Source organism: Nelumbo lutea, chromosome 1 (assembly GCF_056320005.1).
Source record: "Nelumbo lutea isolate HS-2025 chromosome 1, American lotus-T2T, whole genome shotgun sequence".
Classification (NCBI taxonomy): domain Eukaryota; kingdom Viridiplantae; phylum Streptophyta; class Magnoliopsida; order Proteales; family Nelumbonaceae; genus Nelumbo; species Nelumbo lutea.
The window spans coordinates 21,354,939-21,375,915 of record NC_142684.1 but is presented as its reverse complement, the minus strand read 5'-3'; the positions used below and the strand labels follow the sequence as shown (position 1 = coordinate 21,375,915).

General features: G+C 40.5%; 1 protein-coding gene across 3 annotated transcripts in view; it reads right to left on the bottom strand.

Moving 5' to 3' along the window:
- Positions 1-20,383, bottom strand: part of NADK2 (NAD kinase 2) — a 61,229-nt gene extending 40,846 nt beyond the window's left edge. For all 3 annotated transcript variants that reach the window (XM_088977679.1, XM_088977701.1, XM_088977690.1), the window contains exons 1-5: positions 19,856-20,383; positions 17,081-19,102; positions 4,359-4,480; positions 4,112-4,253; positions 3,801-4,025 (exon numbers count right to left, since the gene is read on the bottom strand). In XM_088977679.1, coding sequence (XP_088833805.1) covers positions 3,801-4,025; positions 4,112-4,253; positions 4,359-4,480; positions 17,081-19,102; positions 19,856-20,116 — 2,772 coding nt within the window. In that variant the 5' untranslated portion in view covers positions 20,117-20,383. The remainder of the gene's footprint in view (positions 1-3,800; positions 4,026-4,111; positions 4,254-4,358; positions 4,481-17,080; positions 19,103-19,855) is intronic.
- Between the last annotated feature and the right edge of the window lie 594 nt (positions 20,384-20,977).

Sequence of the window (20,977 nt, the reverse complement as noted above, 5' to 3'; positions counted from 1 at the left end):
TCTTCATCAAGAGTTTGAGGTGAAAGATCCGGGTACACTACGGTATTTTTTGGGTATTGAGGTTGCTAGATCTAAGCAGGGGATCTTTGTCTCTCAGAGGAAATATGTGTTAGATCTCTTGGCTGAAACTGGAAAGCTAGGTGTCAAACCTGCAGATACACCTATTGAACAGAACCACAGGATTAATGCAGAGAGTGGGGAGCTGCTTGAAAACAAAGTTATGTTCCAGCGGTTAGTGGGAAAACTCCTATATCTATGCCTTACCCGACCAGACATCAGTTATGCCGTTAGTGTTATCAGTCAGTACATGCATTCTCCTAGAACCACACACCTTCTAGCAGCAGAAAGAATACTAGCATATTTGAAGAGATGCCCGGGTAGAGGTATACTGTTCAAGAACAATGACCACATGAAGGTGGAAGTCTATACAGATGCCGATTGGGCTGGGAGTGTTGATGACAGAAGGTCTACCTCTGGATATTGTGCTCTTTGGGAGGTAACCTGGTTTCTTGGCGGAGTAAGAAACAAAGTGTTGTCTCTCGATCCAGTGCTGAAGCTGAGTATAGGTCAATGGCTAATGGAGTGGCTGAAATTCTTTGGCTGAGATCACTACTTGAGAAGTTGGGCGTTGAGTATGAGAAGCCCCTGATGCTGTATTGTGATAATCAAGCAGCTATTAATATAGCACACAACCCAGTGCAGCATGACAGGACTAAACATATTGAAGTTGATCGACACTTTGTACGAGAGAGGGTCTCATCACAAGAAGTATGTCTCCCATACATCACCTCCAATATGCAACTGGCAGATATCCTCACTAAAGTTGTATCACGGAAGAAGCTAGAGGCAGATCTATCCAAGTTGGGAATGATAAACATTTATTCCCAACTTGAGGGGGAGTGTAGAGAACACTGAAGTGGGCCCCACAGCTACGGTCCCACTGTGTTCGTAGGGTAGAAGATATTCTAGTCTGCCTAGGGTTAGCTATTGGTCATTTAGTTGTTTCAGTTGTTATTTATTTCAGTCTTTGTTTTACTCTATTTGTTATGTAAAGACTAAGGGCAGATCTGTCCTTTCCATGTAATGAGCATAACCTATAAATATTAATTAAAGTGGCGGCGGCAGAACATGATGCTTCTGCTCCTCCTTTCAACCCTTGTGTTCTACTACTTCTTCTCCCTCTTTCTCTTCTCTCCTCTTTCTTTCTGCTTATCTTCGATCCTGAGATTCATTAGGGTTCAAGACTGATAACAGTCCTGAACTTCTAGTCCCCTCAATCCCAGAGACTCATTACTTAACCCCCTTCCTCCTATCCCCTTTGACACTTGCACTCTTATCCCCTCCAATATCCCTCATCAATCTTTCAACCTCATTAATTTCCTCTTCCTCACCTTACCCCCCCCCTCCCTTCTTTTGCAGAAAAAATTTGAGATCATTTGGATCTTTCAAGTTTCACCCCAGTTTCCCCACAAAGGTTGCCATAGTGTCCTCACTATTCACCTCCCTAACCTCTTGCTCTTCAGAGCCTCCTTCCTCATTTATTCCTTCACATCCTCCTGCATCTGTAACCTCATTTCCTACATTTAATTCACCTTCCCTCTCCTTCTGTATATTATTTTCCCCAAGCTCATCCACTAATCTCCTAAAGATTTCCCAAAGTCTTGCATTTCTTTCCTGGCCCTCCTCTTCCCCCAGCCTCACCACTTCTCTTCCTCTCCTTCGCTTCCCCTTCTCCACCACAGGCTTCATCCCCTGGAATGGGAATGGGATCTGGCACAGCATGCAAGAGACAATCATTAGTAACACAAAATGAATGGACACAGATACCTGAGTTTTGCTGAATCTAGGGAGGGTTACAGGGACTGAAAGTGGAATCCGTCACTCCCTGTATTGGCTTGTGAGTGTGTTCTATTTCCTCGAGTTGGGTCTGGGCTGGTAACTTTCCTTTCAGATGTACGCCACAGGAATTACTTTCTGTACCCTTGTGTTTACTCCTTGCTGAAGTGTTCCTGTTTTGCCGCTGAGAAGCCCCATAACCTTCCTTACAAACATCCTGCCTAGTATACTGATTCGGCAAAGGAGCTTCTCGTTGTGAGAACAGATATCCTTCCCCATGTATCTGTCTATACTCTGCTATGTTGACCTCCTCTCCTCCATCAGATCAGATCTTCTCACCAACATTGGTTCCATTTCCTGCCTCTTCTGTAAAGAGACGCTCTAGATTTAACGTGTCTTCCACTTCCTCTAACTGCCAGATCTCTTCCGGTACACTGTCTAGACTGGTCGAGTCATCAGAATCGTCTTCTCCGTCAACCCCCTCCTCACTGCAAGCCACCCAACCAACTTCCGCTTCCTCCCCTGCATCCGCACAAACTCGTGCACATCTTGGGAGTTGCCGGCCTGAAGGGGACTGCACCGCACATTGCAACTCCACGTCTTTGCATGCAGCCCAATGCAAAGGCCATCTGAAACCAGTCTTCGAGAACTGATCGAAACCAGCCCTACCAGTCTTTGATGGAGAAGAAGATGGAAAGATTTTTCTGTCTCTAGGCATGAGACTCTTGCCCCTACCCAAATTCCTCTAATAGCACTTAACTCCTCCCAAAAGGCCTCCCTGTCTCTATAGGAGTTAGGACCATATACATTTGTTACCACCCATTCACACCCATCTGAGGATCTTCTAATTTTTAAGGAGACTGAGTATCTACCAATCAATTCCCCACACATTCCATTTCCTCATTTCTCCAAATGGTCAAAATCCCTCCTGAGGCTCCCCATGATGGGGCATATGACCAGCTTAGACCCATGGCTCCCCAAATGCTTCTTATCCACCTTCTATTCAGCTCTGATAGTTTGGTTTCTTGGATCAAAACCAGATCTGGTCTTTCTTTTCTAAGAGTGTTCCTGATTATCCTCCTCTTTTTGGCACTTCCAAGGCCTCTTACATTCCAGCTGACTATCTTCATTTCAACCTACTTAAGACCCCTTATCAATGGCTGCCTATTGTTCCCCTCTTTTTCTTTTCAGGCTCCCCTCTTCCCTCTTCTCATAATTAATTCCGCACTTAAGCTTCTCTAGCTCACTTTGCTTTCTTCTTCTTTGCTTTCCTTTCTTCCTTAAATATACTTTACTTCCTTCACTCTTCCTTTCCACTCTTCTATTTCTTTCTGACTCTTCTTTATCCTCCTGATTCAGCCACCTAACATCCACCCCATCACCTGGTTGGGTGATGGGGTGGTTCACTCTATATTCAACCTTCTCCACTCCTAGGGCTGGGTCCAATAGGTTTTCCAGAATTAGGGACCAGATTCTAGCTCTCTCTTGTTCTAAGCTATTGTCCGGAAGGTTCTCGGAAAATTGAGCTCTTGTTCTAAGCTATCATCCAATGGGAAAGGAGGTCTGCAAATGGGTTGGCTGATTATTTTGCAAAACAAGGGGATGCGTAAGTCTAAACTCTAATCTATTTGTGGCTCAATTGTAATACCGATGTTATAATGGAGATCACACCTCATGCCTCTGTTTTGTGCTCTTATTGTAACACTACTTTTTACTTTCTCATAAAATTTTCATTACTTATCAAAAAAAATATATATAGGCAGGATTAATCATCATATTGGGTGACAATATGTCATAATTAAAATTAAGAAAAAAAGAAATAAAAAGCAGGTCCAAAATCCAAATTACAAAAGAAAGATGTAACATATGTCATAGCACAACGTCATTAACTATATAAAAACTAGGGTGGAACTATAAATAGGTAATTCCCTTTAGTTGTTCAAATAACATTCAACAGCTCTTACTTTTGTTATAAGGTGGTCATGCTCGTAGCACTCAATTTTAGAAAGGTAAGGATTAGAACCACGATCCACAACAACCTCATTCAGGACATCAAAAATTTTCCCAGGCATTGCTTTACCATTTCGGAAGATTTCACAGCGGAGGCGCATTCTAAGTGTTATATAAACTCCATCTGATGTATTATTTCCATGAATAACTTGTCTTAAGTCCTTCTTATAGCCTTCAAACTGTTACATAAAGGAATATTATCTGAGGGATAAGTATATGAAAAGAGGTCAAATTGAGATTCAAAAGATAGAGGCCAGGAACATACAGAGTGGGAAGTGAGAAATCCAAGTGATCCAAGATTAAAAGATACAATGGGAGGAACAGCTCCCCTGAATAAATTTGATGCATGGAGTATAACCCCATCTCCTCCCAAACAAGCCACAAAATCGACTCTCTCATGAAGATCACTGCATCAAGGTATAACAGACATGGTTAAGCAAAAGACTTCCTAAGAATAATACTATAATATTACTTCGGTGCTTTTGCCTTCTGATAGCGTGATGTGTCAGTACCTGGTATCTTGACTATAAAATGTCTGAATGAATCCAAATCCCGGAATCCTTGCAAACATATCATGCACATCAGGTTCCACAAGGACATTCATTTTCTCTTGGTAATACAAGAAAGATGCCGCCTAGAGAACAAATGAGCAAGATGAAGCTTTCTTGAAGGATTATCCCTTCTAGTGATAAAAATAAAGACTCCTGTAAAGAGTTTATTCTAATATATACATTTTACCAAGAATCTACAATGAATCACAAAATGTAATCTGTTCATTGAATTCAAGCATATTGATAACAAAATACCTCAAATTTCATCTTCTCACCAAGCCATTAAACATAGTTGTGAAGGCAACATCTAGGCGACTAAGCACTTTTCATTGCTCACCTTGCCCAAATTCCAAGCAGTTTTTATATCATACTTTACATTATTTACAATATTTTTATATTTTTATACTTTCAGCTCATAATATTAAAATAGACAGTGATACACCATAACATTCTTTTTTTACTTTATAAACCAACATGTATTTGTTAGATTCTTAGTTTGTTAGGGTTCAAACAATACAGATTTCGAAGACTTGAAGAGTGAAGACCTAGACCAACTGGAAGATGATTTCACCTTGTAAACAAGGAACACCAATTGATTGCAAGTAAGTTCTTTTGTGCCATCAGCACCTTCTTTTTTCTGAGATAGGAAATAACCCTCTCTGCTTCTTAAATTTCTGATTCTTTTCCTTCCTTTTTTTTGGAACAAAAACATGGGTTATGCCCCTTCTTAGCCTTCTTCATTTGATGCTTTTTTTAATTTTCTTTTTCCTGAAACAAGAGCAGGGACTCCGCCCTTCATCACCATCATCATTTTCAATCTTTTTCTTGCATTCTTTTCTTGGAGACAAGAATAGGGGCTTTGCCCCTTGTTCTCCTTAATCATTTTTGAGGGCTTTTGCTTTATCTTTTCTGAGTCAAAAACAGGTGCTCCAGTGTCTAAGAAATACTCATCGCCTAGGAAAAGAAGGGGCTAAACCTTTGTTTTTATCATAGAAAATGAAGAAAAACAGGTGCTCCGCCCTTCTCCTTATTTTTTGATTTTTTTCTTCATTTTCTATGATAAAAACAAAGGTTTAGACCCTTCTTTTCCTAGGCGATGAGTATTTCTTAGACACTAACCTTGAAATATTAGGAAGAGAAAGGTTATTTCTGAGACACAAACCTTGAAACACTAGGAGAAGCAAGGTTACATTTGAGACACTAGGCGATGCCTAGGCAGGGCGCCTAAGTGACTAGGTGACTAAGCGCTCCCCTATCACCTAGGGTCACCTTGGCGCCTTGAAAACTATGCTATTAAATTAGTTGTTTCACTAAGAAATGATTAGACTCCAATTCTGTAATCTTCACAGCTCACTCCTAGGTTAATAACTAACAAGACTACAATGTAGCCTAAATTTCATAATCATATGGTTGCAAGAATCTTTTTTCTTTTTTTTTTTTTTTTTGATCAGTAGAAAAATGATTTTATTAAAATTTGGAAGAAGAAATGATAAGTACAACTTTTTAGCCCACTTTGCTATTCCAGATTACAAGGATGCCCAAAACAGTCCTTGCCTCATAGCCCCTTGTTTAGCTAAGGTGTCAGCTAAACCATTTTCACTCCTTCTAGCCCATTTAAATTTAGCCACTATTTCTTCTGAAATCATTTTCACTTCCCTTATAATATACTTTAGGGACCAAGGAATATTCCTATTGGATTTACGCCAGGATATGGCTACTTGTAAATTGTAATCTCCTTCCACCTCAATCATCCTAAATCCCAACTGCTTAGCTAATCTGAGGCCTTGCAATAAAGCCATCAGTTCAGCCTTCCAATTGGTCCTGCGAAGATAGCCAATATCCTCCTATCTGAATTTCTAATACCCCCCCGCAATTCCAACCACACCTGGGTTTCCAAGAGAGCATCCATCAAAATTTAGTTTTACTTTATTGCCTTCTAGGGGTTTCCAATCCATCCTGATTCTGTACTTTGTTCTTGATGACTGTGCTATTTCAGTCCAGGCTCTAAAGAAATCAGTTACTGAGAGGGTTTTGAAAATATCCAAAGTCTTCACCCAGAACACTACCTTTATTTTTATTCCATCTATCACCTCTTCCAAACTTCAGTTCTTTTCCAACAAGATTTTGCTATTTCTCTCTTCCCAGAACACTACCTTAGTGGCTCCCCAAAGCACTTTCCCCCTTTCCTTTGGTTGCCATAAGAAGTTAGGGTTGAAGAGACCTTCCACATCTTGGGCGGGACCCACCTGCAGCCAAAAAGAGAACAAAAAAACTCCCAAATTCTCATCACAAAAGGACAGGAGATAAGTAAATGACATGAATTCTTGCCGTTACCCTTACAAAGGAAGCACATGTGAGGACAGAGGCAAACAAAAGGCCTTCTTCTCTGCAGCATGTCACAAGTATTTGCCTTACCAAGAAAATTTTCTAGTAGAAAAGTTGAATTTTGAGTGAGATAGGCTTACTCCAAATTTCTTTAACTGGGAAGTCCACCCCTTTGAGAACTTGATGAGGTGAGGGATTTAAAGAAAGATGAGCAAGTAAAAAGGCCATCAATAGAGGTCAACCAAATTCTAGAATCCTCAATGGAAGAGTCCAAAAAGTCTACTTTAAGGTTCCAAGTAGAAGAATCAAAGACAAACATTCATTTTCCCTTAACACCCTTCTAAGCCCCAAATTCTAGTTTAAACCAGTTGAAGAGGAGGTTCCCAACTTGGAGATGGTCGTTAAGTGGATTTGGCCCCAACCAAAGGTCCTCCCAGAAATGAATTTTATCTACCCTTCCCACATCATACTTGATATAGTTAAGAAAGATTTGGTAGACTTCATGAATTGTTTTCCACGAAGACAAAGAGGAGGAGTGGATAGCAAGTTTAATATCCCATCCATTACCTTCCAACCCATGAATGCTTACTATAACCTTGTAACAGAACCTCACTCAAAGGGGAATCTCCACAACCATTTACCTAGCAGAGACGTGTTTTTTAGGATAATGTTCCCTAAACCTAAACCCCCTTCTTCCTTAGGTTTCCTAACTTGTTCCCACTTTACCAGGTGATCCTTTTTTTCCTCTCCTGGTTCCCAAAGAAAGTCTCATATACTTCACTAACTGCCCTACAATCCTAGTTGGGACACAGAAGGTGGAAAGGAAATAAATAGGAAGGTTTGCTAGTGTAGCTCTTATTAGAGTAATCCCCCCCCCCTCTCAAACGAAATGTAATTCCTCCCAATGGGAAACCTAGGTAAACTATTGGCCAATCTCTAATCTCGCAACCTAGAACCTCAGCAAAACTCTGCATTTCCCTATCTTCCATGTTGATTCCTGAAATCCCACTTTTCCCCAGTTGATTGTCAAGCCTGTCAGTCCCACAAATTCATCAATCAACAGTTTTAGATTTCTCACCGTATCCACATCTACACCCTCATAGAATACAATTGTATCATTAGAAAATTGGAGGTGGGAAACTACCACTTGATTTCTTTCAATTCTCCACTCCCTAATCAAACCGTATAGATCTGATTTTATCACCAACCTATACTTAGAACCTCTGCCAAAATAGTGAAAAGAAAAGGGGATAGTGGATCTCCCTATCTCAAATCACGTTTGGCTAGGAAGAATCTTTTGCCACTCCATTAATAAGAATTGAGTAATGAACTAGGATAACACCCCAACTGATCCACCTTGTTTGCAACAACACTTGCCAAACTACTAGGTCATAGGCTTTCTCTAAATCCACCTTGGTTGCAAGAATCATCTTACACCTAAATTGAATCACTTTTCTCTACTTCCAAGATTTCTGGTAAAATACCAGAGAAAACCCACCAGGAAGCAAGTCTCCCCATATCTCTTCCTTCTCAACAGATCTTTTCTCAAATCAATCCTCATTTTTTATATCAATCTCTACAATACCTACATACCCATATAAAGGTGAAGCATGATGTTTGGTACATAAATTTTTAGCATAAATTCCATAATCCATATCAGAAACCTTGTCCAGATATATCCTTGTCATATCTTCCAATATGGTTCATTTATGATCTCAGTTTTAGGCCATGACGCCCATAACTAGGGACATCCATTCTCTCCCCAATCATTATGTTACATGAACACTTGGAAATTGAGTGACATACCCATATTTGACAGCTGAATTCTTAGTGTAAATTCTGTCTAAAATCTTGAGCATGCACATCATGACATACATAGCCTGATGAATAGAGGTCTGAATAGAATTCCACAGTATGTTTGATAATCACCACCTGGTCTACCACCAAACTTCCCTTGATTAGCAACCATATTGTGGCTTTACAATTTCAGTCCTCTCCTGAAGTTTAATAGGAATTGCAAAAGCATATGTAGCCTTCGTTAATCAAGGAAATGTACAGACAGATACAGCCAAAGAAAGCAAAGTAGCAAACAAGGACCTTTAATAACAGGAGTTAAAATGGAGTGGAGTGGACATATGGTTTATTATTTAAAGCCAACTAGTCCAAACTCCATATAAGCTTTAGAGAGTTCCCTATTCTAAGCAATTAGTTAATGACCATCCTGTACTGAGTATAGGACAACTGACAACCATACCTTCGTATTTTGTTTGGAAACCATTATCCATATGGAAGATTTTGGTTCGATTTTTTATTTGATTTAGGAGATTAAATTAGGTTTGATTTGTTATTAATAACCCACTTTATCTAAAACAATGAGACCCACACCAATCTAACTTATTGAAAACCATTGGTTTGGATCTTTTACTTGAGTTAGGAAACTAAATTAGAGTTGATTTATTACTAACAGATACAAGGGAAACTTTTAAATTTGAGGTAAAGTTTATTTACCCATTTTTCTAAGTAGGAAGTTAATACTGTGTTTGAAGGAGAAACCCTCTTGTCTGAGGGCTTTCTTTTATATTGTTGTTTTATTTTTATCTTCCTATAGAGCCCATAATAGGGCCTTTCCTTTTGAATGTTGTGATTAGTTCTGTAGTATAACTATATACTTGTTAAGCTATTCCGATTTCTCTATTTTATACTCTTTTTCTTATTGATTAAAGATGGTAGAAAGGTTGTAGAGGGTTTCAGAGAGATTTAAGCACTTAAATATTAGGCTCGTTCTTCAGTTAATAGCCCTCTAATTAATTTGTTTGAGTTGTGATTTGCATGATAGCTACCACAGTGACAGTTTTTAATTGCTTTAGATGTAAACATAGTCAAGCACAATAATCATGAATTATGCGGAGAGCTACACGAGCAGCAGTGCTTTGGTCAGTTTGGGAAGAAAGAAAATAACAATATTTTTAAAAGTATGGTTAGATCCAAGGAGAAAATTGTAGGAGTGACTATAAAGATTATTCACTGGTTGAAAACAATTGATGTGTTTAAAGACTTCTCAGCTGAAGATATTTATAGGAATTGGGGTGTTGTGGAAAGTACAACCTCTCTAAAACCTGTGATACAGGAACTTTGGTCTCCGACTGTAGAGAACACTGATGTGGGCCCCACAGCTGTGGTCCCACTCTGTCTGTAGGGTAGAATGTATCTAGTCATAGCTGATGGTCAATCTGTTATTCTGTTATTCTAGTTGTTATTTACTTTTCAGTTTTATATTGTTATGTGTTATGAAGTAAACACCAAGGGCAGATGTGTCCTTTCATGTAACTAGCATAACATATAAATATTAAAGTGAAGTGGCGGCGGCAGAACATTGAGATTCTGTCCTTCCTTTCAAAGCCCGTGTTCTACTGCTCTCTCACTACTCTTTCTCCTCTTTCTTCTTCACTTTCTCTTCTTTTCGAACCTGAAGTTTCTTAGTGATCAAGACTGATAGCAGTCTTGAACACCTACATGGTATCAAAGCCAAGTTAGGGTTTCTCATGTGAGTCTAATACCAGCCGACCACATGAGAATCTCCTAGGACTGGAGGATGAAAAGGAGGAGTTCGCAGACTGATTCTTGGAGATCGCCAGAAGTGCAAGCAGCTGTTGGAAGCCTGTTAGGGTTGCAGAGTGTTGATGGTCAGGAAGGATCAGAGAAGACTAGGGTTCGGGTAACCTTAGAAGGCAACGAACAATTTTTCCTTGTAAGTTATTTATTTTCTAAGAGAAGTTCTATCAGAGAAGATAGGTTGGACCTATCTGGAGAGGGAGGCTGAACCATTCTAGGGTTTTCTCTCTTCGATTCACTAGGGATTTACAGCAAACCCTACTGTTGGGCCGAACTGTCTCAACTTTGTTTCTCTCTGCTCTAGGGTTTGAAAGTGATCTTGCGACAAGCCCTAGTGTTAGACTGAACCTTGCGATCTACCTAGAGCTGTCCTCAAGTTTATTGTTAGCATTGATCAGATTCTAGGATTTCTTATTAACCCTACTGCAAGTCTATCTATACGGTACTGATTGGATTGTGCAACTGAATTGTTCACTTTAAGGACTGATTAAAACCCTAACTCTGCCAAGCATATCAGACCTACTTCTAAGCTGTTTTTCAGAGTCTTTTGGGGTTTTCGAACTCTCTTAAGGGGTTAGAGCTCTACGGACAACTACTGTTGTGCTGGCTAGTTGGTTTCAGATCAGAGTTATCCCAGTTTTGTGCACATACACTATTAATACAGATCAGGCCTATACCGTTTTTTTATTGTGATTGGTAGTCCAAATGCTGTTTTGAGACTTGACAGAAATGGAGTTTAAAAATCAGGCAGAAGGCAGCTTTGGGAACATCAGTTATGGTAGTGTTTCTGAGATGGGTGGTCAGATTACAATCATAAAGTTTGATGGATCAAACTATTTGGAATGGGCCCAATCAGTCGTGATGGCTATTGGGAGAAGAGGTAAATTAGGGTACCTCTTGGGAGATATGAAAGAACCCCCCAAGGGAGACCCGACATATACCAAGTGGATCCAAGAAAACTACTTGGTTATGACATGGCTGTGTAATTCTATGCAGCCTCATATTAGCCGAAATTACTTGTGGGCAAAGAGCTAAGGAGATATGGGATGTTATGAAAGAAACTTATTCCCAACCCCTTAATGTTGTCAGAGCATATGAATTGAAATGTGAAGTGAAAAATCTTAAACAAGGAGAGAGACTGGTTTCAATATATTTCTCTACCTTGCAGTCCCTGTGACGTGAGATTGATCACTTAGAGACTCTTGAGGAGGAGAATCCCAAAGATGCACAGATATATAGAAAGTAGGTTGAGACAAACCAGGTATTTGAGTTTCTGGCAGGCCTAAATTCGGAGTATGATATTGTGCGGCAATAGATTTTGACTAGAGACAGTGTGACTCTCTCTCAGGCATACTCATTCGTACACAGTGAAGAGACCAGAAGGAAAGTTATGATGCAACCTCAGCCCCCCACACCAGCCTTTGTAGCAATCACACCCAAATCAAGGGGTGATTCAGAGAAGGACAAGAGGAAGGAAGACAAGAAGGATATGGTATGTGAACATTGTAAGAAGCCCAAACATACAAAAGAAACATGTTGGAAACTGCATCCTCACTTGGTTCCTGCGAAGTTGAGAAGCAAGAAGGGCACTGCTCATGTGGCCGTGAACACTGATTCAACATCCTCATCTGGCACAAAAGGAACATCTTTAGAGACCTTAGCTACAGTTCGGGCTGCCCTAATACAGTTAGAAAAGGAAGTTGGAAATTCAGCTCAACCACCGCAATCACCATCAGCCCCTGCCACATCTGCCTTCGCACATTCAGGTACTCGAGCTTCAGCCTACCATGCCTCAGCTCCAGGTACTACTGAACCTTGTTGGGTAATAGATTCATGTGCATCCGATCACATGACTAGCTTGCCTTCACTGTTTACCACTTACCATTTGTCTTCTGATAGGGATAAAGTATCAATTGCTGATGGCTCCCTGGTTCCTATTTCTGGGAAGGGTGACATCAAGTTATCAGATACTATCTCCCTGTCATCTATCTTGCATGTTCCTAAGTTTGATACTAACCTTCTTTCAGTCAGTAGTATTACCAAGCATATGAACTGCCCAGTAACCTTCTTCCCTGACCAATGTGTTTTTCAGGACTTGGAGGTGAAGAAGGTGATTGGGACTGGCCGTGAGACAAATGGGATCTATCTGCTCAGGGAGAGGTTCCGTCAAGAAGAGTCAGTAGAGAAGATGTCTTTTGTTTCTCAGAGTGTGAGTCCGGTTATGCTTTGGCATAACCGATTAGGTCATTTGCCCTTTCGGTCTCTAAAGAGTCTATTTCCAGCTTTATTTGAGTCTATTGAGTTGTCTCAGTTGCAGTGTGAAAGTTGTGAGTTTGCTAAGCATTGTAGAAAGCCTTATTTATTGAGTAATAAAAGGAGTGATAATTTTTTTGATATTGTGCATACTGACGTTTCGGGACCTTATCACATCCCTTCCATGGGTGGGTAAAGATATTTCTTGTTATTTGTTGATGACCATACCCGTTTTTCTTGGGTTTATCTCATGCGTTCACGAGATGAGGTTCCTGCCCTGACCCAAAACTTTCACCAAATGATCCTAACCCAATTTGATGCCAAGATCAAAGTTCTCAGATCTGATAATGCAAAGGAATACATTGCTAAACCATTGACATCTTATCTTCTTCATCATGGGATTATCCACCAGAGCTCTTGCCCTCATACACCTCAGTAGAATGGAGTTGCCGAAAGGAATAATAGGCACATCTTGGAAGTGGCTAGAAGTCTCATGTTTACTTCCAATGTTCCTATCCGCTTATGGGGTGATGCTATTCTCACGGCGGTATATCTTATTAATCGAATTCCTTCCTGGGTCCTTGATATGAGATCTCCTTTTTCTCTTCTACACCCACGTGATGACTTGTTTTCTATTCCCCTTAAAACATTCGGTTGTACCTGCTTTGTTCAGCTTCTCGGACCCCATCACTTCAAGTTCGAACCCAAAGCCTCCTGTCTCAAGGAGGAAGTTTGTCTCCATGGATGTCACCTTCTTTGAGGAGACACCCTATTATCCTTGGGTTTCTCCTCAGGGGGAGAGCAGTGAGAGTGGGGTTTGAGTCCTTGTCTTCAGGGGGAGAACAGTGGGAGTGGGGTAGTTCCTTTACCTATTCCATTGGGTGATGAGAGCTGCAATGGTGAGGGCGGTCAAAGGGATCAGGAGTTGAGGGGGAGCTACAATGGTGAGGATGGTCAGAGGGATCAGGAGTTGAGGGTCTATCATAGGCGGTGTTGACAAGTTGACCCCGATCATCAACAGTCCAGGCCAGCTCCAATCTCATCTGCAGCTCCAGGTCCAGGTATTATAGTCCCAGGACCCACAGAGACTTCCTCTATTGTTGCCATTTCACCTCCTACAGATAACCTTGACCTTCCGATTGCAGTCTGTAAAGGGAAACGACATTGTACCACATCTACAGCCCACTGTATTTCCCATTTTTTACCCTATGATCGCCTATCTCCTACCTACAGGTCCTACCTTAGTTCCATTTCCAATGACCCTATTCCAAGAACAGTGCAAGAAGCGCTATCCGTCCCGGAATGGAAAGATGCAATGCAGGTTGAGATGGATGCCCTATTGAAAAATAACACCTGGGAGGTAGTTGATCTGCCCAAAGGAAAGAAACCAGTTGGATGCAGATGGGTATTTACTGTGAAGCATAATGCAGATGGATCCATTGAGAGGTATAAAGCTCGGTTAGTTGCAAGAGGGTTTACACAGACTTATGGCATAGATTACTTGGAGACCTTTGCCCCGGTAGCCAAGATGACCACTATTCAAGTCCTATTATCCCTTGCAGTAAGTCACACTTGGCCTTTATACCAAATGGACGTGAAAAATGCTTTTCTGAATGGAGATCTGCAGGAAGAGGTTTACATGCGTTTGCCTCCTGGATTCTATGATGCAAAAACAGGAAAAGGTCTACCGGCTAAACAAGGCTTTGTATGGTTCGAAACAGTCACCTAGGGCTTGGTTCGATAGATTCAAACTAGCCCTTGTGAAGTTTGGTTATGTACAGGCCCAGTCAGATCATACTCTATTCATCAAGAGGGTGGAGTCCTCCTTGACACTACTGGCAGTATATGTTGATGATATTGTGGTCACAGGGAATGATAGCCATGAGATTGAGTCCCTTAAACAGCTCCTTCATCAAGAATTTGAGGTGAAAGACCCTGGTGTACTCCGGTATTTTTTGGGTATTGAGGTTGCTAGATCCAAACAGGGGATCTTTATCTCTCAGAGGAAATATGTCCTAGACCTGTTGGCAGAAACTGAAAAGTTAGGTGTCAAGCCTGCAAATACACCAATTGAACAGAACCACAAAATTAGTGCAGAGAGTGGGGAGCTTCTTGAAGACAAAGTTATGTTCCAGCTATTGGTAGGAAAGCTCCTATATCTCTACCTCACTCGGCCAGATATTACTTATGTTGTAAGTGTTGTCAGCTAGTACATGCATTCTCCTAGAATCACACATCTTCTTGCGGCAGAAAGAATTTTAGCCTACTTAAAGAGATGCCCGGGTAGGGGTATACTATTCAAGAACAACAACCACATGAAGGTGGAGGTCTATACGGATGCCGATTGGGCTGGGAGTGTTGATGACAGAAGGTCTACCTCAGGATATTGTGCCCATGTGGGAGAAAACCTTGTTTCCTGGAGAAGTAAGAAACAAAGTGTTGTCTCCCGGTCTAGTACTGAAGCAGAACACAGGTCCATGGCCAATGGAGTGGCTGAAATCCTATGGCTAAGATCTCTACTTGAGGAGTTGGGTATTGAGTATGAGAAGCCCCTGATGTTGTATTGTGATAATTAAGCAGCCATTAATATAGCACATAATCCAGTGCAGCATGACAGAACCAAACACATTGAAGTTGACCGCCATTTTGTACGAGAGAGGGTCTCATCTCAAGAAGTATGCCTCCCTTACATCACATCTACTATGCAACTAGCAGACATCCTCACTAAAGCCATATCAAGAAAGAAGCTAGAAGCGGATCTATCCAAGTTGGGAATGATGAACATTTACTCCCAACTTGAGGGGAAGTGTAGAGAACACTGATGTGGGCCCCACAACTGTGGTCCCACTTTGTCCGTAGGGTAGAATGTATCTAGTCATAGCTGATGGTCAATCTGTTATTCTGTTATTCTAGTTGTTATTTACTTTTCAGTTTTATATTGTTATGTGTTATGATGTAAACACCAAGAGCAGATGTGTCCTTTCATGTAACTAGCATAACATGTAAACATTAAAGTGAAGTGGCGGCGGCAGAACATTGAGATTCTGTCCTTCCTTTCAAAGCCTGTGTTCTACTGCTCTCTTACTACTCTTTCTCCTCTTTCTTCTTCACTTTCTCTTCTTTTCGAACCTGAAGTTTCTTAGTGATCAAGACTGATAGCAGTCTTGAACACCTACACCGCCAATACAAAATAGAGTGAAGTTGAACTTTGATGGAAGTTCTATAGGCAACCCAGGGCCCTCAGGTATAGGGGGTGTTTTCAGAGATGGAGAAGACAGAATTTTAGCATTGTTCTCTGGCCCAAAAGGAGTGGGTGACTCTTTGAGAGCAGAAGTCATGGCATTACTACAAGGTGTAAGATACACTAAGCGGTCGGGACTACAACAAGTCAAAATAAAAGGGGATTCGCAGTTGGTAATTGGATGGTTGGAGTCAGGTAGTATGGGAGCATGGACACATAGACAATTGTTAAGGGCAATTGTCAGCCTAACAAGGGAGATTGGTGCTTGCTTTAACTGGACAAGAAGATCAGCTAATGGACTAGTGAATAGCTTAGCAAAACAAGGGACTGTTAGGGGGAATATGTTTTGGGTAGTATTGTAATTCAGTGTTGTGGTTCAACCCCTTTACTAGGGGTTGAAAGTTGTATTTTGAAAATTCATTAATGAAGTTACAGTTTCCAATAAAAAAACAATAATCTTGAATAGTTTTAATAGTTAATTATTTCCAGTAGCTAATAGAATCATAAAGAATAATTTACCACAATCCATACTGACTGGCCATTTACCTAGAGTAAAAGTACTAATTTTACACAAACTAGATGTCAGATTACGACCACCTCCTTTTGCCATTCTTCTTATGTTTCTAGCTTTCTCATATCTCCAAACATTTTTTTTTTCTATTCTTCTATCCCTACCATTACTCGCAGGCTAAACCATAAGCATCTTCTAAATCTTGGGAACAGTTGAAACAACATATAACATTATTGTCAGACAAGAAGTCTATTGAGTTGCTGAAGTCTTGGATCTTGGAAGTTGGTGAGTTTGAATCAGAAGTGGAAAATCCTCTGGAGCATTATTCCATCTATGGTTAGTTCGGTAATCTGGAGAGAAAGAAATCAGAGGGTGTTTGAAAATAGGAGTGAGGAGTTGTTACATCAGGCCGTGACGACTACATATTCTTGGTTATCAGCTAGAGACTTGTTTAGGAGAATTCCACACTATGAATTTTTCAATTTTGGTACTATATTTACTTGATGCAAAGAACATTTTGGGATTATACTTTGTGATTGGGGAGATTATCAGTTTTTTATAGCTCTCCTTGCTGATGTATAGTTTCTGGCTGTACATGATTTTAGTGGATCTAATATATAATAATACCATACCTTTTACTCAAAAAATTACAAAAAAAAATACTCTTTGATGTCCATAAATATCATTTCCTAATACAAGTTAAAAGTCCTTTCAACCAGAATGTAAAAATATACAAGATACCTCTTTAGCCTCTTCCACGAGCTCATGACCCAACTTCTTCAACAATAGTACAGTTTTTGGCGTTGATTTCCACAAGAGCATCTGCTGCTGGGTACTGGGATGAGTGAAGGCCAAGGAGGATTCTGTTACTTTCTCCCGGGTGCAAGAAAATCCATCTGTGCGGACTAAGAACATTTCTGCTTTCTTTCTTGATTGCACTCTTACAACACCAGTTGTAGAAGCACACATATTCCCCTCAACAATCTCCGTGTCATCACTAACTGAAGCTGTGGTGGCTTTGCCATTGCCCATTTGATCCTCCCTAACATCTGTTGATGTAAGATTACTTGACAAGTTGTTCTCCCAGTTCACTTTAATAGCTGTGGATGTAACATTCCTTTCTAGGTTATCACTTGCACTGGTGTAAGTTTTGTTCTCAATCCCATCATGCCTTCCCACTTTAGCAGATACATTCACATTTGGAGAAATAGAAATAGATGTATCACCATCCAGATAAACACCATTGCTAGAAGAATTTTTTGGCTCTAAATATGAAATTTTATTATGAAATGTCCCTCTTGAATTTCCTTCCTTTTCCAGCTCTGATATATAGGAAGTCTCGCTAATTTCACTTTTCTGATCTATCTTTGCACATGACTCTCTGGAGACCGGTGATGACCTTGATCCAATCCCTTCATAATCTAAAAAAGTGGGAGGTGAGATCTTCCTTATTTCCAAAAACCTAGACATCTCAGATCTGGAGAAAACATCACAGGTTGGGATCTGAGACTTTAACGGATCAATTTTCCTCCAGAAGCTTTCAGTAGATCCTACCTTATCTCTAGAGACAGTAGCCACTTGTGTTGGTGTAGTATCTTCGGAAAAGATAAGGTCTTTACAGGTACCATTGCCACAATTGTCCTTGCTCTCCTGGGACAAAGAAACTATTTCACAAGATATTTCATTGGAACTGTTGGTGCCACTCAAGCTTTCGAGAAGTGAACCATTTGTATTTTCTAGAGGTATATTTTTTTTTACTTCTGATGATTTCTGTGGGTCTGCCTTTCTTTCTTTACTTTTTAACACATTTTCATTGGAAATGCTTCGGTGGTTCATGACAGACTGGGAATGAGATCGGACCATGTACTGCCTCCATCTTGAGACCATAGCGGAAGTCCTCCAAACTCCTTCCTGGCTATGTAGATATAGTGGCTTTTTATTGACATCAGAAACGAAAGATGCAAATTTCTCCACCTGCTCCACTGAAGGTGCAGTCCCAACCTCAACTGGTAATTTTACCACTTCAATTTTCCCCTGCAAGATGGCATTTTCAAGAACCTTTTGATAGAAATCATCCTTGACTATTTCTGCTCTAAGATCTACAATAGTTTTGTATCCATTCTCTATTAACCACTTCAAACCTTCATCTGTTACTTGGCCACCCTTCCAGAAAGCTATTTCAGAATCTTTGGATGCCAAATCTTCTTTTGTAGTGGATAAATAAACAGGTCTCCAGTTTGCAAACACTGTCTGGCAGGGATAATCATCCCTACGAGGAAAACCAACATCGTAACAAACATTCTTTAACCTCTGCATTTTCCTCCATATATCAACACTTCTGCTGTCAGATGGTGCCAAATAGCTCTCAAGGGCAATGTGCAAACTTTCACTACACCTTTTCATCTCACCTCTAAAAGTGGCAAGTGGTGGAAGATTATCTTCCAAGGAATTTACATCTGCAACTTGAAAGGACTTCATGGAAGCAGACCTCCCAGAAAGAACTTCTGCCCTTCCTTTGTTCAGAAGAGCCACCATGCAGCCAAGCACTGCTACTAACTTATCTTCCAGCAATGATTTCTCCCCTGAAGGGAGGTCATATGAAACAGTACATTCTCCAGTCAATGGATTGCATAATGTGTCCATTATAGAAATGTGAAGCTGCTCAGCAGCTCTGAAAATTCTACAATATGCCTCAACTTCTGCAATGTCCCCAGGAATGGGACCAATCCAAGAAAACTGGGATAAATCTTGAGACTGTAAGGTCTTTTAACCCAAAATTCAAAAAAAAAAAAAAAGAAGAAAAAGAAAAAACATGTGTTAGTCCTGGAGAAGATAATGCTCCTTAAAAAGCATCTATCAACATGGAGAAAGATAAGTGGTAGATTTATCTGCTATACCAAAACTAAAGGCAAAAAGCGTTCAAAAACCAATACACAAATAAGTTAACCAGAAAGATTCAGGGAATAAATAGATGCCTCTGCTGATACATAAGGGTATTAGGAATAAAGCAGAAAAACAAGCATTCTATCGCTTAATAAAATAGCAACAGAAAATGCAAGAGAATAATAAGTCTTCTGAAAAGGTGTTACCAAAGGATTAAACACTTCAACACAACTATTTTATTACTATGACACTGTTACTTCACCCAAATTGTGCAAAAATAATTTTCACCACACAAAACCCAAGGGTTCATATTTTACTATTGACTCACTTAGGATTGATTCATAAGATGATTACAAATAAATGGACCTTTGTGCTACTGGAAGTTGAACTGCCTATAATTCAATGGTTTGAAGGATCAATCTTCCCATTTGATTAGAATTCCAATTATAAGAGATGGGAGTTTTCTAGCTACCAACTTCACGTCTAATTGAGTAACCGACACGACCAAAACTCTGTGTGTGTGTGTGTGTGCGTGTGTTAAATACTTGATCTTCCTACTATTGGTCCTCAAATCTACTTATCAAAAGAAGAAAAGTCAATATGATAAGCAAGGAAGAAGTTCCGAATCATCACCTCAGTGTCCAAGCCGATATGCAACGAAAAGGAGCTAGAGAGCCCAGCTGGGGCGACGAAATTAAGCCCAAACCCGTCCTTTCTATGTAAAAGAAACCCAAATCCGACGACTCTGCTTTCCCTGCTGAACCCAGAGAAGAGATGAAGCTTTAACGGGCAACCTTTCCCTACGCCAGCAGTAGCAAACCGGTTCATGTCGAAGACGAGGAAGCACCCAAGCTGGTGAGGTTGATGGAAACAACAACATCCCATCACCACCATCTTCGTATTTCTACTCCCTTCTTCTAATACTTTCTCACGAACCCTGAAGAATCAGAAGAGACGGTAATGGCTGGTGGATCATTTCGCAGACAGAGAGAGAGAGAGAGAGAGAGAAGATGGTAACTGTTAAACTCACGAAAAGACGGCGCCTACAAGTAGATGTAGAGTTTCGCTTCGTTACGTGGAAATGGATCCGAATACGGTTTTTTCTCAATTGGGCCAGAGAAAACGAAAATTGAAACGTGGAAAGGAAATTGAGAGGACAGTACTGCCGTGAATTGACATAAACTCTTATCTACCCGCATAACATCCGAATAATATTGCACATGGAGAATATTTCATCCTCTTATATAATATTATGTTTCCAATTCATCCGAATAATGTGTTCTGAGTAGGCGTGAACAGAGATCTTGTGGGTAGGAGTCCGGAGTCTGTACTGAGAGCTATCTTCTATAGATAGTGAGAATATACATTTGCTCCCCACTGCATATACTCCGGATCTCCTGCCTACGTCTCCCCCCTACATAACATATATGACTGCGATGTTATATGGATAGAGGGAATCAAAATGTCACCATGCTAATTCTGTGTTCTACCCTTCTTTTCAACCTGAATTCGTTTGTTGGTATCTAGAGACTGTGGGCCTATGAGCGGCAGTATCAAAAGCACCGAGCTTACATAATTCTCAACCCAACCCGAGAAAGGGATGGGTAGAGCCAACGGGTTTCCCTGGTGATCCGATTAATTGATATTTGGAAAACAAGGTTTTTGTTCGTTTTGAACAATAGGCGAGCAGTACGTTGGGAAGTGACAAGTTTCAGTTGTGGATTCTTGTCTTTTTGGTGGTTGCCAGGTGGCCTT